Genomic DNA, 18459 nt, shown 5'->3' with positions numbered 1-18459 from the left:
TAATAAACTATATTTAAGATACAATATATACAGGTGCATCTCAATAAATTAGAATGTCGTGGAAAACTTTTATTTCAGTAAATCAACTCAAATTGTGAAACTCGTGCATTAAATAAATTCAGTGCACACAGACTGAAGTAGTTTAAGTCTTTGGTTCTTTTAATTGTGATGATTTTGGCTCACATTTAACAAAAACCCACCAATTCACTATCTCAAAAAATTAGAATACATCATAAGACCAATAAAAAAAACATTTTTAGTGAATTGTTGGCCTTCTGGAAAGTATGTTCATTTACTGTATATGTACTCAATGCTTGGTAGGGGCTCCTTTTGCTTTAATTACTGCCTCAATTCCGCGTGGCATGGAGGTGATCAGTTTGTGGCACTGCCGAGGTGGTATGGAAGCCCAGGTTTCTTTGACAGTGGCCTTCAGCTCATCTGCATTTTTTGGTCTCTTGTTTCTCATTTTCCTCTTGACAATACCCCATAGATTCTCTACGAGGTTCAGGTCTGGTGAGTTTGCTGGCCAGTCAAGCACACCAACACCATGGTCATTTAACCAACTTTTGGTGCTTTTGGCAGTGTGGGCAGGTGCCAAATCCTGCTGGAAAATGAAATCAGCATCTTTAAAAAGCTGGTCAGCAGAAGGAAGCATGAAGTGCTCCAAAATTTCTTGGTAAACGGGTGCAATGACTTTGGTTTTCAAAAAACACAATGGACCAACACCAGCAGATGACATTGCACCCCAAATCATCACAGACTGTGGAAACTTAACACTGGACTTCAAGCAACTTGGGCTATGAGCTTCTCCACCTTTCCTCCAGACTCTAGGACCTTGGTTTCCAAATGAAATACAAAACTTGCTCTCATCTGAAGAGGACTTTGGACCACTGGGCAACAGTCCAGTTCTTCTCCTTAGCCCAGGTAAGACGCCTCTGACGTTGTCTGTGGTTCAGCAGTGGCTTAACAAGAGGAATACGACAACTGTAGCCAAATTCCTTGACACGTCTGTGTGTGGTGGCTCTTGATGCCTTGACCCCACCCTCAGTCCATTCCTTGTGAAGTTCACCCAAATTCTTGAATCGATTTTGCTTGACAATCCTCATAAGGCTGCGGTTCTCTCGGTTGGTTGTGCATCTTTTTCTTCCACACTTTTTCCTTCCACTCAACTTTCTGTTGACATGCTTGGATACAGCACTCTGTGAACAGCCAGCTTCTTTGGCAATGAATGTTTGTGGCTTACCCTCCTTGTGAAGGGTGTCAATGATTGTCTTCTGGACAACTGTCAGATCAGCAGTCTTCCCCATGATCGTGTAGCCTAGTGAACCAAACTGAGAGACCATTTTGAAGGCTCAGGAAACCTTTGCAGGTATTTTGAGTTGATTAGCTGATTGGCATTTCACCATATTCTAATTTTTTTAGAATATGATAGTGAATTGGTGGGTTTTTGTTAAATGTGAGCCAAAATCATCACAATTAAAAGAACCAAAGACTTAAACTACTTCAGTCTGTGTGCACTGAATTTATTTAATACACGAGTTTCACAATTTGAGTTGAATTACTGAAATAAATAAACTTTTCCACGACATTCTAATTTATTGAGATGCACCTGTATAGAAAAAGTAAACTGACTGGTTTTAATAAAGGAGCTGTACAGTTGTGCAAAATATGTGCAGTTGTGCAGGGATTTGCAAAAAAATGTGCAAATGTTCATTGTTCACAGAAAAGTTCAGTTTGAGTATAATAAAAAGTGCAACAGACCAGATAAATGTTCTTTACATTGACGCAAGACAGATGTGGAAACTATGTTAAATGTAATGTGTAGCGTCTATGGAGGTGGGATAAGAGACAGTGTCAGGGGGGTCCTAGGCCTTGTTTATGAGGCCAGATGCAGACTAGAAGAAACTGTTCCTGTGGCGTGTGGTTTTGGTCCTAATGGACCGTAGCCTCCTGCCGGAGGGGAGTGTCTCAAAGGGATTGTGTCCTGGGTGGGAGGGGTCGGCCACAATCTTTTCTGCCCGCCTCAGGGTCCTGGAGGCATACAGGTCCTGGAGAGATGGCAGATTGCAGCCAATAACCTTCTCAGCAGAATGAATGACACGCAGTGGCAGCAGCACACCAGATGGAGATGGAGGAGGTGAGGATGGACTCAATGACGGAGGTGTAGAAGTGTACCATCATTGTCTCCGGCAGGATGAACTTTTTCAGCTGCTGCAGGAAGTACATCCTCTGCTGTGCTTTTTTAATTAGAGCTGATGTTCAGCTCCCACTTGAGGTCCTGGGAGATGACGGTTCCCAGGAAGCGGAAGGACTCCACAGTGTCAAATGGAGAGTCACACAGGATGATGGGGTGGCTGGGCCTGGCTTCTTTCTGAAATCTACGACCATCTCCACTGTCTTCACAGCATTGTGCTCCAAGTTGTTCTGACTGCACCAGGTCATCAGATGATCAATCTCTCACCTGTAGGCGGACTCATCCCCACCAGAGATGAGCCCAATGAGGGTGGTGTCATCCGCAAACTTCAGGAGCTTGACAGACTGGTGACTGGATGTCCAGCTGTTAGTGTACATGGAGAAAAGTTGAGGGGAAAGAACACAGCCTTGAGGGGAACCAATGTTGATGGTCCGGGAGTCAGAGACATGTTTTCCTAGCCTCACGTGCTGCCTCCAATCAGTCAGGAAGTCTGTGATCCACCTGCATGTAGAGTCAGGCACACTCAGCAGGGAGAGCTTGTCCTGCAGCAGAGCCGGAATGATGGTGTTGAAGGCGGAGCTAAAATCCACAAACAAGATCCTGGCGTAAGTTCCTGAGGAGTCCAGGTGCTGGAGGATGAAGTGGAGGGCCATGTTAATTGCATCATCTACTGACCTGTTAGCTCTGTAGGCGAACTACAGGAGGTCCAGGAGAGGATCAGTGATTGCTTTGAGGTGGGACAGCACAAGACTGTGGTCACATTACCACAGAGGTCAGGGCGACAGGTCTGAAGTCATTAAGTCCTGTGGTCCTTGTTTTTTTGGGGACGGGGATGATGGTGGAGGTCTTGAAACAGGCTGGCACATGGCAAGTCTCCAGTGAGGTGTTAAAGATGTCTGTGAATACCGGAGACAGCTGATAAGCACAGTGCTTCAAGGTGGATTGAGAGACAGAGTCTGGCCTTTACGGGGGGTTCTGTCTCTTGAATAGTCTGTTTAAGTCTCCCTCCATGATGAAGAGAGTCATAATGGTGAAGGAAGAGGGGGCCTCTGAGGTAAGGAGCTGTGGAGAGGACCAGGCCCCTGCTGTGATGGGGGAGGTGGAGCAGGGCTGGAGCTGATCGATGGTGTCACGGGGGATGGTGTCAGGATGTCCCATTGTTTTTCAAAGCAACAGTAAAACTCATTCAGGCTGTTGGCCAGGCGCAAGTTGTTAGTGGAGTGGAGGGCTTTAGGCTTGCAGTTTGTGATCTGTGAGCCCTTTCCAGACAGAAGGAGAGTCGTTGGGTGAGAACTGCTGTTGTAGTTTCTCAGAGTACAGCTGTTTGGCATCTCTCACCGCCTTACTAAACCTGTACTTTGACTTTCTGAACCTGTCCCTACACCTAAACGCTTCTCTAATCTTAGCTGTCTGAGTTTGGCTGTGAACCAGGGTTTGTCATTGTTGTAACTCACCCTGGTGCGTGATGGTACACAGCAGTCCTCACAGATGCTGATGCATGATGTCACAGCCTCTGTGTACTCATCCAGAGTGTTGGTAGCAGTCCTGAATACATCCCAATCAGTACAGTCCAAGCATGTTTGCAGATCCTCCACAGCCCCACTGGTCCACTGCTTTGATGTCCTCACAACAGGTTTAGATAGTTTTAATTTCTGCCTGTATGCAGGAATCAGGTGGACCATGACGTGGTCAGAGTGACCCAGTGCAGCACGGGGGATGGCGTAATAGGCACTGCTTACTGTAGTGTAACAGTGATCCAGAATGTTCTCCTCTCTGGTCAGGCATTTAATAAACTGTCTGTATTTGGGGAGTTCATGAGTGAGATTACCTTTGTTAAAGTCACCGAGGACAATAACTAAGGAGCGGGTTTGATCCCGCCACACACAGTATCTGGTCGGCGAGCACGCACTGCGCATCCTGCACGTTGGCCTGCGGTGGAATTTAAACACCGACCAGTATGAATGAGACAAATTCACGGGGGGAGTAGAAGGGTTTAGAGTTTATGATAAAAGATTCCAGATCAGGAGAACAGTGCTGTTGGATACCTGTCACATCATTGCACCAGCCACGGTTAGTGTAAAAACAGATTCCTCCAACTTTCCTCTGCCGGAGAGTTCCGTGTGGCAATCCGCTCTGAGGAGTTGGAAGCTTGCCAGTTGCAGCACAGAGTCCAGTATCAGTCCATACAGCCAAGTTTCCGTGAAGCACAAAATGAAAGATGAAGAAAATTCTCTGTTTTCCCCCACCAAGAGCTGAAGTTCATCCAGTTTGTTGCTCAGTGTAAGTATGTTAGAGAGGAATATTCCTGGCAATGGTGTGCGAGATCCGCGTCGGCAAAGACGCACGAGTGCGCTGGCACGTTTCCCTCTCCTCCGCCGTTTAGCTGAATGTGCAAAGGTAAGGGCACCTTTGACCAGAATGTCCAGTAATTCCACAGATGTGGCAATGAAAGTAGGAAATAAATGTGCAGGAGTTGTGACCCTGATGTTCATGAGCTCTTCCCTAGTGAGAGAGATCCCAGTATTCTGACAAAACACTGTATTTACAAACAAAACAAGACAAAAAGCGCACCAACAAACCGAGGCGGCCATCCGCGGCACCATCTTAGATTGAAGAGCAGATAAAACAGCTTTAGTACCTCTTTGTACATTTTTAAAGTAAAATTCCATGGCAAAACCATGATCTGATGACAAAAAAGGTGAGCAAATGGCAAAATATCGGTATCAACCTATAGTTTTTTCTTAAATAAATGGCATTTTTTTATATCGGTGCATCCCTAATTTGTTGGTTGATCTGTTCCATTAAGAAAATATTTTACAGGCAGAAATCTCTTCCTCTCACCTGTTTGTTGGCAAAGATGAGAAGTAGAGCATCTCTGAGCTCTTTCTCTGTCAACAGCTTGGCCAGCTCACTGTGAGACTCCATCAGTCTGTCTCTGTAACAGCTGTCAATCACAAACACCACCGCTAGGAGAGAGAACAAAACATCATAATCATGTCATTACGTCAATAAACATGATTGGATTGACTTTAATTTTGTCAACATTTACAAGTATACTAGCATATACTGTAGGTGACCTCAAAACTAACAGAAAAGGAATAAGTCACAAAGCTCCAATACTGATTTCATGGGGTCTTTAAATGTAAATATATTAGGGCTGCCAATCGATTAAACTTTTAAATCGAATTAGTCATATGATATGATGATTAATTGATTAAATTAATATAATCAATATTTGCTGAAATGGGCACCCAAATAAATGTAAGTCAATATATAATAATCAAAATGGGCCAAATAATATAAATAACTTATAATCAAATATAATAAAATACATTTATCAACGATGTAATAATATCAAATAATACAAAGGCATTACTTTATTGTGGCAGACGAGTAATGCATTGATTAAACAATACAAAAAGTGTCTTTAGAAATAAATATATTGTGTGTTGTTCATATCATCAAAAATAATAAGCCTAACAATGGTCATAGCAACCAGTTTTGCAATCGAGTTAATCAGTATGTCCAAGGTAGACACGTTGTTACACAGGCATCAGACGAACACTTTTGGTGTGTCTCACGGTGCTTGGCCTGACGTTTTATTGGTTTTCAGCATCTCTCACATTTTTATGAAACTGTGTCAAGTTAAATGTAGTTTCAAACTTTAAAAAACACATATCGAGACCACTGCACTCTGCTCCGCCCAGCTGTCGGTTTGTTGACTGTAAAGCTGTGTGTTGCCCATAAACCTGGAATGAAGCTTACTGCCCCCTGCTGACTTAGAATCGAAAAAACATGGAGGTGGCACTTCAAGCTCCGTTGGCAGGGCAATTCTTTATTGCGGTGGCGCGATTAATTGCATAATTTTTTATATAATTCATCTCACTGAATTAACGCATTAAATCAACAGCCTTAATTTACTGAAACCAGGAACAAGGAATATACAGTAACTAATATGTTTAAAAAACATACCAATCTATAACACAACTAGTCTGACATCAGTCAAGTAAAAAAAATCTGTCGATATTTAGCCATTCAGCGAATATCGGCATAAGATGCCCACAGAAGTAATTTTTCCACTTTATGTCAGTTCCAAAATCCACCGACAGCCTTATCAAATGGATAAAGCACTTTTTTTCAAATAGTTTTGAGTAAAATAAATAAGGCTGTCCATTAAACACGTTAATTTAGTGCAATAATTATATAGAAACTACCCGTAAAAAAAAAAAATTAACCACCTTTTTTTAGGAGTCACAGTCTGCAGGGGGCGGTCTGCGCAACTCCAGCTGTACAGGCAACAAATCGACATCAGCTCAAAGACAGCTGGATGGAGCAAAATGCAGTTTTTAAAGTTTCAACCTGCATTTAAAATATGCAGCGTTCATGGCACGAGATGTTAAAAAACAGTGAAACACAACGGAACCACAGTGAGATGCTCCAAAAGTATATGCTGCACATAGACTGACAAAAATAACCCTTATAGAAGCAAAAACAAGTCTAAAGAAAAATCACAAGTCTACCTTGGACAGATTGACAAACTCAATTGCAAAATGGATTGTAGGCCAGTGAAAGGCTTATGGAATGATATGGAAATAATATAAACAATTTATTGACTTCTAAAGCCACGTTATGTATTGTCTAATCAATGATTTACTCGTCTGCCACAAGAATGTCTTTGAATTATCTGAATAATTATATTTATTATATTTTTATTATAATATATCGAGTCATTTATTTGGGGGGTTTTATACAGCAAATATTGATATATGCGATTAATTAATCAGCATATAATGTCACTTATTTGCTTAAAAAGACAGCCCTTAAAATTAATGTCGTTTTAAATTAAGCAATTTTGTTTATTTGCCATCAATAATTTGTACTCTACAACTATATGTTTTATATAAAACACTACCCTCTAAATTTTGGTATCTGTCTTTACCAGACAGTCAACCACCAAACACAACTGGCTCTTATTTTCAAAACCGTCATTGGCATGTTACCTTGTGTGTTGAGATAATAGTGTTTCCACAGGGGCCGGAGTTTATGCTTGCCACCCACATCCCATATGGTGAACTTCAGATTTTTGTATTCAACAGTTTCTACATTAAAACCTAAAAAAAAAAAAGACAGACAGACTTTAAATACTTAAAGGTATCAAAAAAAAGTGTGTTATTGTATGTGTGTACAATTACTGCAGTTATATGAAGATACCTATGGTCGGTATGGGCTGCATGAACTCATCTTGCTTCAGTTTGAAGAGAATAGTAGTTTTGCCAGCTCCATCTAAACCCAAAGTCACAACCCGGATCTCCATCTTTGGACCAATGTGCACACGGTTATCCTGGGAGCACCAAATATATCATTATAGGTACACAATTATTTTGCTAATTGCTCAACTTTTAAACTGACAGTAATAGTATTTTTTAATAAATGCCAGTGATCTAAAGTACCTTAGTGAAAGTAACAGGGATGCCAGCATCCAGCTGAATGTGATCGGCTAACTCTGTAAACTGCTGCTGTTGTTTCTGCAGAGTCTCTAGTAGTCGGTTTATCTCCTGTTTCGCCAAAACCACCCTGCAATCATCCTAATGGAAAAAACCCAACAGACCAAACTAAAATATCTACATCACCTGGATTCAGCCTAGTCCTCTAAGGACTGAAGTGAATCAGTCTGTACCTGTTGCAGTGTCTTCTCGCAGTGCAGACAGGCAGTGGACACCTGTGACAGCAGGATGGTCATGTCCTCCTGCTGCTGTCGAAACCAGATCAGCCTCTCTCGGACATGTGCGTCCACCACGCTCAACGCCATCTCCTCCTGACGACACAGGGTCTCGTGCAGATCAGCAAAGTAGGCGCGCACACAAGACCGCGCACTCTCTGCTGTGCCTGGAACCTGAGTGCAAACCATAGAGAAGTTGGTTAATCACTTGGTGGTAACTTCACATTCAGATACCAATGCATTTGACAGTTCCTAAGGCCTGTTTCACACATGTGCAAGTGGCGCTGCAGCGTAACTGGAACTGCAGGCACAAGCATAGGTTATTGTGTAAGAGCTGCAGCATTATACAGAAAATAAAGTCATGTCTTTGTAAACATAATCAATGGTCATACATTATAAAACAGATATCAAGAATGATCGTTTGTTCGTTACGTATTGCTTTCTTATCAGCGTCTCCCACCATTAGCAATGCGATTTTAAACGCTGTGTCAAGTTGAAAGAACTTCTATAAAAAAAAAAAAAAAAGTGTGTCTTGCGATCCCTGCATTCGCACCAAAAGTGCGAGTGTGAAAGCAGCCGAAGTTTACAAAGAACTTCAAAGAGTTTATTTCTCGTATATTCTCACATTTAAGAATATAAACTGTCTAAATCTTTTGATTTTACAATTTTATGAACTTTAGTTTAAATTGGAATGCACTTTTGTGAACAGACAGGTATGTTCTTTGCAATAAATAATATATCAAGGTGCTGTTTTGTTTATATTTATTCACTGCACCCTTTTGTGTACTTAGGAGACAACGTTAATTTAAGAATCTAGTGATCACTGATGTCTTGTAGCTTTTTGCCCCCAACAGAAATCATTTCTTTAAAATTTGAGTATAGTTTGAATTTAAATAAAATTTAAGTAAAAAAATTAAGATTCAGACCTGTTGACAGCCCTACTATTAACTCTTTAAGCTCGGGTGGGCCTGCAGAGAAAAAAATGATCATCAAAATATTAATAACTAGTTTTGACCAACAAAAATAGGTATCGTTTGAATGCGTAGAAGCTCTACTTTACAATGCATGTAGATGTTACGAACGAAACTGAACAAGTGCTTTGAAATTTACAGACAAATCAGAAGTATTCCATTTTGATAATTTATTAATAATTTTGCAAAGTACATATTATTGTGATCAGTAAAAACATCACACCCATCAAATACCCATTTGTCATATGGCATTGGAAAGCTCTAAAAGAGTAGAATACAACCATCCTGTCCTGCTTTACTCACAGACAAAAATATAGTGGTACATGTCTGTGACATGTTACATGTATACAGGTGTTTCTAATAAGCTGCGTTTTCGCTTATAACTTCACGAAAAATAAACAAACATAACATTTTAAATACAATTACTTAGAGGAGGTGACTATCTTTAAAACGAGCCCACACACAACATAATCGGATGAAAAGATCACTAGATAATCCACACGAAGCACAATGTACACACAGCACATAATGTGCTATCTGGCTAAAAACACGTTATCTTTCCTGGATCAGATGACTTCAGCGGAAATATGGAGTATGTTGTCCAGCATCATGGAACACTAAACCAATCGTATTACGATTCAGACCGCTGAAACCAGAGGTGGAGTCATCCAAATATGGACAAAGAGGTTTGTTCACTCTTATTACATATGACCACCAGGAGATGGCGCCAAGTTCATGACACAGACTCAATGATGGCTCAAATGACACAGAATGAAACTGAATGAGATCTCTTTACTCATGCCTGCATGCTTTGGAGAGAGAGAGCATACCTTTAGTCATTGTTGTATTTGCATGTGTAATTAGTTCTTATGTTTTATTTGTTTGGAGAGGCTTTTGGACACTATGATAAATTATTTTTGTAATGCTATAACTTTGGATTGCTTTGTCGTATCAACACAAAATTTTACTCAGTTACAGGTGACATGATTGGGAATAAAACAAAAACAGTTAAAAGAGCTACCTTGTTTACACCCTGAGATGTATAACGTCAAAACTGAATTTTTAAGAGTTTCTTAGGGTGAGTCTCAGAATTTATCATTATTTATATCATTAAAAAAACTGAAAAGTTTTCAATTTCAAAATGATACCAAACAACTGACACTTTTTTTGGAGAGTTATAAGCCTTTAATTTTTGGCCATATACGGCGCTTACGAGTGTGGTGCGAAACTGGCCTAACAGAAAAAAATTGTGCTTGTACATGTTCGGTGTGGGCCATGCCCATGCTGTCCTCCACGATTTGCTCCCCTCCTTCAATCTGCTGCACAATGCCCACCAGTTTCCTGGAGTACTCTGACACCTCCTCTGTGAACGTACGGATGCAGTGTGCCATGTCCAGGATGGAGGCTCGGATCTGGTTGGCTTCAGCCTCGAGTACAGCATGCTGTTAAAAAATAGGTTTTCCAACTGATCAGAAAATAAGTGATTGGACTGGGCAAAAATTAAGATTTTCTAATGAATCATACTCTTCATTTGAACAATCCAGTATTACCTGTTAGAATACAAAGATCAATGTTTTAATATGACCCAGCGCTAATGTTCCCTACCTTGTGCCCTTGATGCTTTCCATACTCCTTGCACACACAACACATTAGCGGCCCAGGCTGGCAGCCGTCCTCCAGGCAGACAAATTCAATGGCATGCACCTGGTGCTGTGGGCACAGCATCTTCTCATGGGGCTTGTCCGCCAGGGGCACGCGCCGATGCTTGGCCAGTGTACGGGTGGAGTGGGTGAGCTGGGAGCAATCGGCACACAAGTGTGTGGCACACACTGTGCAGTACACGGAGGCAGTATGGGTCTCATCTTCATCACAGCGGATTATGCACTAATGGAAATAAATTGGAAAGACAACTTAAACATAAAACATAAAATCAACATAAAATCAGAAGTTACTTAACACTGCAGAATATGTGGTTTCAGGGATGCATTTATCACCATTTTACAACAGTTCAGATTTTAGAGTCAGCACTATCTGTTGTTTTAACTGAAAATGCACAACTCTAACCTCTCCCATCTCACGAAGCACATCCTCTGACATGACTGACTGATTGCTAGCCCCGTTCTGTAGCCGTTCAAGCAATTCCAGCAGGGCAAAGTTCTTCTTCAGGCCCCAAACACCCGAATCCCCTGCAGAGTAGAATACGAGAAAATGTGAGACAGAGACACACTTGCACAGTGTATCCGATCAGTTCCAATTTGCTCCAAATATTCTGATCAGTTTTTAGAAATCACACAGAACAGAATGAAACACATTGAATAAATGCATAAATGTGTTAAATAAAATAAACCGTTTTAAACATTTCATTAATCACATACATTAACTCCCGACAGTCCTAACAGAAATAACAGTAGGGATCAGTCGGGTAGGGCCAGTAGTTCAGATTTGTACTTAGTCTGCTCCACTACAAAAGTTATTTCTTTTATTTTTAGCAATGTATTTTTATCTGTGCCAGAAAAATATTTTTTCATATTAATAGTTAATATATTTCTTAAAAAATACTAGGATTTAACTGTCATTTGTAATAATAGCTGAAATAATACAGCTATAAAGAAATTCCATGAAAATACAAATTCCAAAACAAAACATTACTGATGGTTTATAATTTAAATTTTGACAAAACATAGAAAACATTATCTTGGTGTCAAGCAGGGCTGCACAATAACAACAAAAGTCATATTGTTGATTATTTCCCTTGATACTGTAGGTCTAATTGCGACTAATCACGATTAAAGGGATAGTTCACCCCAAAATGAAAATTCTCTCATCATTTACTCACCCTCATGCCATCCCAGATGTGTATGACTTTTTTTCTTCTACTGAACACTAACAAAGATTTTTAGAAGAATATTTCAGCAAGTCAATGGTGCCAAAATCTTTTAAGTTCAAGAAACCTATAAAGGCAACATAAAATTAATCCATACAACTCCATGTCTTCAGAAGCGATATAAGTGTGGGTGAGAAAAAGATCAATATTTAAGTCATTTTTTACTATAAATTCTCCTCCCTGCCCAGTAGGTGGCGATATGCACAAAGAACGTGAATCGCCAAAAACAAAAGAAGAAGAATGTGAAAGTGAAAGTGGAGATTTATAGTAAAAAAAAAGTACTTAAAGTTACAGTATATAAAAATTTTCATGTAATATTCGCTTTTTTTTTTTTTTTTTTGCCAGTGTGTGAACGGCTTGTGACGCAACTTAAAAAATATTCCCTTTCCAGACTTCCTAGGTTGCCTATTAAAGCCTGTAGACTGATTTTCATGTAAGCGGATCGGGTCGGTTTTGCCGGGAAAATCCAAAGGATGTGGCGTTTATGCGCACTCCCGAGAGCCTTGCCTCAGTGCTTCTCTTCCACTATTCAACAGCGACAACAAACAGTCTGGCTAAGGGGGAACGTGATCGTGGTCGAGCGAAAAACAGAGTGAACATCGGCAGGGCATTTGATTCCTGGAGGGACCTTCGTTCGGTTATGGGGATCAAAACCGACCCTGAATTGGCATTCTTCTTATTGGACAGGTAAGCTTACATAACTGCAAAGCATGTGAAATATAGTGCCATAAGGACTGATCTGTGTAATTTTAGCTAACTTGATCTTGCCTGCTGACGAATTGCAAGCTACCTTGCTTCGTAACTTTCAATAATTTCAACGTTCTTCTCTTTATATTAAAAATCAGGTATACAGGATAAATTTAAGCAAATATGCTGGTTTCTTGATCGTAGTACAACATATGACATACAAAACATACAATAGTGCAACATAACAGTGCAGTGCAACAGTAAATTGTCTGGTACAGTTCAGTAGTATGTAGCTATATGTGTGTATCAGTATGCTATGTTAGCTGATAAGTAGTTTTAGTTTAGTCTCAACGTTTGTAGTAAAACAATCATAACTGTGTAACTGTATTTAATTATGTTACCTCATCTGTCAGCATGATGTCGGTGAATCACATTGTCTCTTTGTACATTACGTCATTGTTTTGGTCGATGCTCGCTCACATCCCTATGGAGTGTGTGAACGTGCATGAGCAACAGGTAGCTGGCTGCAGTTCACTTAACGGCCACAGGTGTCATTAATAACAAGGGTATCTGGATCTTACATACTGCACCTTTAAATATTGATCTGTTTCTCATCCACACTTATATCGCTTCTGAAGACATGGATTTAACCAATAGAGTCTGATGCCTTTATGCGCTTTTTGAATCTTTCAAAGTTCTGGCCACCATTCACTTGCATTGTATGGACCTACAGAGCTGAAATATTCTTCTAAAACTCTCTGTGTTAAGCAGAAGAAAGTCATACACATCTGGGATGGCATGAGGGTGAGTAAATGATGAGAGAATTTTCATTTTTGGGTGAACTATCCCTTTAATACAATTTACATTTAAATACTTATTTTGGGTGGAACAACTGCATGCTATATATATATATATATATATATATATATATATATTTTATATATATAGGCTACACATCCAAAACAAGTCGAGAACTGTTTCTGAATGACTTTATAGCTGTTTTATCAGTAAATGAAGACAGTGCCTGTCCACTTCACATTGGCCCTCTTAGCAACATGAACAATACAACTTTTATTTAAATTTTGAATAAATTTAAAATACACAGAAGTGAGCAACATACTTGTGATGCGTTGCAATGATCAACCTTTGCAAAAATACGTTAAATAGAAAATTTTGATGCAACATTTGCAGACCTACATGGATTGCTACAATTGACACTTTTCAGGATTAATTAATTGTGGCAGCTGTGATTGTAATCTTGATTATTTATACGATTAATTGTGCTGCCCTAATACTCAGTAAATCAAAGAAACAATAGGTTTAAATGGGTAAAGTAGAAGAGGATATCTTTGTTCATTGCATCTGGAAATGTACACATATTAAAGCCTACTTGGTACAGATCTGTAGCAGAAGTCGTCTTATATTTAACACAGAGTTTGACTCTAATCCAGTATGTCTACTGTTGGGTGATCCTGACAACAACGTAACAAGCATTCAGAGAAAGAAATTGTTTAATTTCGTATTTATGCTGCTTGTAAAAGCATATTTCTTAGATGGATCTCTGATAAACCTCCACATAAAAACACATGTACAAGATTTAGTGACAAAGCAGCTCTGGCCTGTCCTCCGTCAACTGGCTCAAAACTCTCCAACACTGAAGCCAGGCCAGCACGCCATCCTTATTGTTGAGCCATGGCAATTATAGCAATAATTTATTATTGCAATAATAAAGAATAGAATGCCAGTGTTACACTCACCCAGTTCAGTGACCTGTCTGTCGAAGGGGCAGCGCACCGCCCTGCCATGAAGAGGCAGACGAGTCAAGCAGTCATGGCACACTGTATGTCCACACAGCAGCAGACGCGGTACCTTATCGCCTTGTAGTGAAAACACATCCTCACACACGCCACACTCCAGCACCTTAAAAATAACACGTGAGGAAATTATACTGTATACACACACACACATACATATATATACACATATATATATATATATATATTTGCTGTGAAAAATATGTCTTTATTGTTTATCCTTTTGATCTTTCATTCAAAATATTCACAGAAATCTAACCTTTAATTGAAGTAAACTAATTGAAAGAGGCATCAATCAACTGGAGATGTTACAAATCAACCTGGAAAAGGACTAGTGTCTATACTGTCTCCACGCACGGTGAGGAGGATGGTTCAAGTGGCCAAAAATTCTCTAAGGATCACAGCTGGAGAATTGCAGGAATTAGTTGGGTCTTGGAAAAGTCTCCAAAACTACAATCAGATGTCACCTACATCACCACAAGTTGTTTGGGAGGGTTTCAAGAAAAAAAAGCCTCTGATCCAACAACAAACTCAAGCATCTTCAGTTTGCCAGACACTACTGGAACTTCAAATGGGACCAGGATCTATGGTCAGACGAAACAAAAGTAGAGCTTTTTGGCAGCAAACACCAGAGATGGGTTTGGCGCACACTGAGAGGTAGCCATATGGGAAAGTACTTCATGTCCACATCAAACAAGTAGTTTGATTCATGAAACAAACCATTTTTATGACATTTTGGTAGCATTAAAAAGGATTCCATTCAAGTTGTATCAACATGCGCCTTTGCAGTAGGATGTCCGCAGTACGCACCATGGATCAACTCACAACAAGCTTGCACTGAGATGAATTAAGTGAAGAATATTCATTTATTCATCAGAATTATTCCTTGAACAGCATTCCCCACTGAATTTTATCCTGACTTTTGAAAAACATCTTAAGTTGACTCTGGCATTGTCGATGGGCACCACACATGATGACATACAGTATATGATGCAGGTTCAAGTGTTGGAATTTGCTGCTTTAGGTAAGAGTGGTCATTCTTCATTATTCATATTGGCTGCCAAATTGATGGAAAAACAAATCATGCATATTCATGTTATTAATTCTTTATTATAAATATGACATGAAGACCTTTCTAAATATCTGTTTGTTTACTATGTTTTGACATGAGTGTTGTACAGTAGCTGGCATGACCTGTAATGTCTCTTGTATGCATTGCATGGCTTATTTGAATGGAATGCATAGCATAGCAGAAGAGAAAGTGGCTGTGAGAAAAAAAGTAACGCTTTATTTTCCATAAAAAAATAACTTTTTAATTAATTAAGTCACTTTTTTAAGGAGTAACACCAAGGGCGTAGATTTGGCTTGAACATTGGGGGGGCGGGGGGGGGGGGAGTGTGAAGAATTCACGTGTTTCCATTGAACATTGTATAAATATTGGGGGGGGGGGGGTTGTACTTGCTTGTTTTGATTACTTGGGGGGGGGGGGGGATTGCCCACTGGAATCTAAACCTGAGTAACGCAATATTCAAACGAGTTACTTTTAAAAGTAACGTTACCCAACACTGCATGGCATCATGGACTCTATCAAACACCAACAGATAAAAAATCTAAACCTGACTGCCTCTGCCAGAAAGCTTAAAAATGGGCCCTGGTTGGCTCTTCCAGCAGGACAATGATCCAAAACAAACATCAAAATCAACACAAAAATGGTTCACTGACCACAAAATCAAGGTTCTGCCATGGCCATCCCAGTCCCCTGACCTGAACCCCATAGAAAACCTGTGTGGTGAACTGAAGAGGAGAGAATCTGTATGGAGGAATGGTCTCAGATCACTTGCCATGTGTTCTCCAACCTCATTAGGCATTATATGAGAAGACTCAGAGCTGTTATATTGGCAAAGGAAGGTTGCACAAGTATTGAACAAAAAGGTGCCAATAATTGTGTCACATCTATTTGACAAAAATATTTGTTTTTGTTTTTATAAAACTTGTGTTGTTTTTGCAATTGTTTGATATCCATTAGAGGATAGATTTGTGTGAATATGGTGAATGAAAGATCAAAAGGATAAACAATAAAGACATATTTTTCACAGCCTTCTTTACTCATATTTACCAAGAATGACAATATTTTTTGGCCACAACTCTGTGTGTGTGTGTGTGTGTGTGTATATATATAAATAAAAGTAGACAAAAGTTGTGGCATACATACAGTGGCCCCTAAAACAATTTATATATTATTGTTTTACTATTTAAAACCTAGCAAACACCTGATTTATCTTTTTGTGAAATCAGCTTGAAAAATATGTTTGTCATATCTTTCTTTAAAATAAAGGCCACTTGGTGCTTTGATATATGGTTATCTATTGCTATGACATTCATACATTTTTAAGTGTGGCTTAAGTGTCCAAACACTTATTGGAGCCAGTAGTGTTAGCTACAAAAAGTGTAGCTACAATACAAATATTTGAATGAATAAATATTTGAAATAACCAATATTGAAATGAATACTTAGAAGCACTATCCTGCTGTTACACTTAGTGGATGTAGCTTGTATGAGGCTACTTCAATAAATGTAACACTTCCTAATAATTAATTTTAATAATTTTCTTTATTTATCACACATTATACATTTTGCACATATACGGTGAAATTCTTCTTTTTCACATATCCCAGCTAGGCTGGGGTCAGAGTGCAGGGTCAGCCATGATACGGCGCCCCTGGAGCAGATAGGGTTAAGGGCCTTGCTCAAGGGCCCAACAGTGGCATCTTGGCAGTGCTGGGGCTTGAACCCCCGACCTTCTGATCAGTAACCCAGAGCCTTAACCGCTGAGCTACCACTGCCACTGCACTGCACTGTCCTTGTGGTTAAACGTTGTCATGCTTCTACATTGTGTGCATATTTGACTCAGTTTTTAGTAGAATTCATATTAAAAAGATCCCAAGTTAATCAGATCAGGCTATCAATTCATGTCTGGGTTTATATGACTATCTGCACAACATGTGTCTCAAAACCTAGGGTGCTGCCTAGCTAGACAGCATTTTTGTGTATCGCAGATTTGGAGCACCCTATGATGCCCAAAATTGCTGCCTTTGAGGTCCAAAAATGTTTTCTAGGTAGGTTGCTCAATAGGTTTACACCCACACACATTAATAGGGTGATTCTCACAAAACTTGTCCTGGTCCTAATTTATTCCAAAATCAAAAGAAACGAATAAAGTATATTTTGCGTATAAAAATAAATAAATAAAGCAAGAAAGAAAGAAAGAAGATTTTATACATTGTGACGTTATTTTCATGAGAGTTATGCACATTTTACCCAGTAATTCTCATTAACGCAATGCGAAAAAAATACGGTCACTATATATTATATGATATTATGAAATTTTCGCTGATTTTTATTTCAAATGATTGCGTTGCTGAAAAGAGAATCATCATTGAAAAAAACGGGAATAGTAAAAGTAAAGCGTCCGGATGTATTACGATTATGAGAACTGAATGCTAAAATATCATAAATACTGTCACAATGCAAAAAAAAATAAAAATATATATATATATATATATATATATATATATATATATATATATATATATATATATCGTATTGTTCCTAAATGTAAGCTTCGTTTTCTTTATGCAAAATACAATTTCATAAGCTTTGTACTGATTTGGTGTTAAAGATGACCGGGACATTTGACAGGTTTCGTGAGAATCACCCAATAGTGCATTCACAGCTATATTTTATATATATATATATATATATATATATATATATATATATATATATATATATATATATAAAAACACTCTATTCCAGAACAACATATTGTTTAATAATTGCCAACCGCTTTTATACGAGTGTGTAACAGTGTGTTGAATATAAAACGCAATGTCAGTTTTGAATGCTGCTATCATTAGCGTGCTAACGCCCTGCAGCAGCCGACTGAACACCACCAAGACAAAAACAACAACAAGACATGCGCTCATGATTTTTATAAGTCAACCGTCTAATGTAGAGATTATTTATGTCATACAATTCATACCTTCACCGCATTGCCGGTGGTGCCGCGACCGTGTCTGACACACGGCTCCATCGATGCTGCGGTCGACTGTTTATTAACACCGACAGCAGCGGCCATCCTCGGACTAAACCATTTGATGACAATTCAGCGTCAACAAGGCATGGTGCT

At 39.3% G+C, this 18459-nt stretch overlaps 1 protein-coding gene across 1 annotated transcript in view; it reads right to left on the bottom strand.

Moving 5' to 3' along the window:
- The window catches only part of trim23 (tripartite motif containing 23), a 22179-nt gene extending 3720 nt beyond the window's left edge, over window positions 1-18459 (bottom strand). The window contains exons 1-10 of the mRNA XM_051685627.1: window positions 18313-18459; window positions 14213-14375; window positions 10949-11070; window positions 10490-10768; window positions 10144-10326; window positions 7872-8087; window positions 7645-7779; window positions 7406-7535; window positions 7195-7305; window positions 5036-5160 (exon numbers count right to left, since the gene is read on the bottom strand). Coding sequence (XP_051541587.1) covers window positions 5036-5160; window positions 7195-7305; window positions 7406-7535; window positions 7645-7779; window positions 7872-8087; window positions 10144-10326; window positions 10490-10768; window positions 10949-11070; window positions 14213-14375; window positions 18313-18408 — 1560 coding nt within the window. The 5' untranslated portion in view covers window positions 18409-18459. The remainder of the gene's footprint in view (window positions 1-5035; window positions 5161-7194; window positions 7306-7405; window positions 7536-7644; window positions 7780-7871; window positions 8088-10143; window positions 10327-10489; window positions 10769-10948; window positions 11071-14212; window positions 14376-18312) is intronic.

This window comes from Myxocyprinus asiaticus, chromosome 43 (assembly GCF_019703515.2).
Source record: "Myxocyprinus asiaticus isolate MX2 ecotype Aquarium Trade chromosome 43, UBuf_Myxa_2, whole genome shotgun sequence".
Taxonomy (NCBI): domain Eukaryota; kingdom Metazoa; phylum Chordata; class Actinopteri; order Cypriniformes; family Catostomidae; genus Myxocyprinus; species Myxocyprinus asiaticus.
The sequence above is the reverse complement of the archived record's forward strand: the minus strand, read 5'-3'. Positions and strand labels throughout refer to the sequence as shown.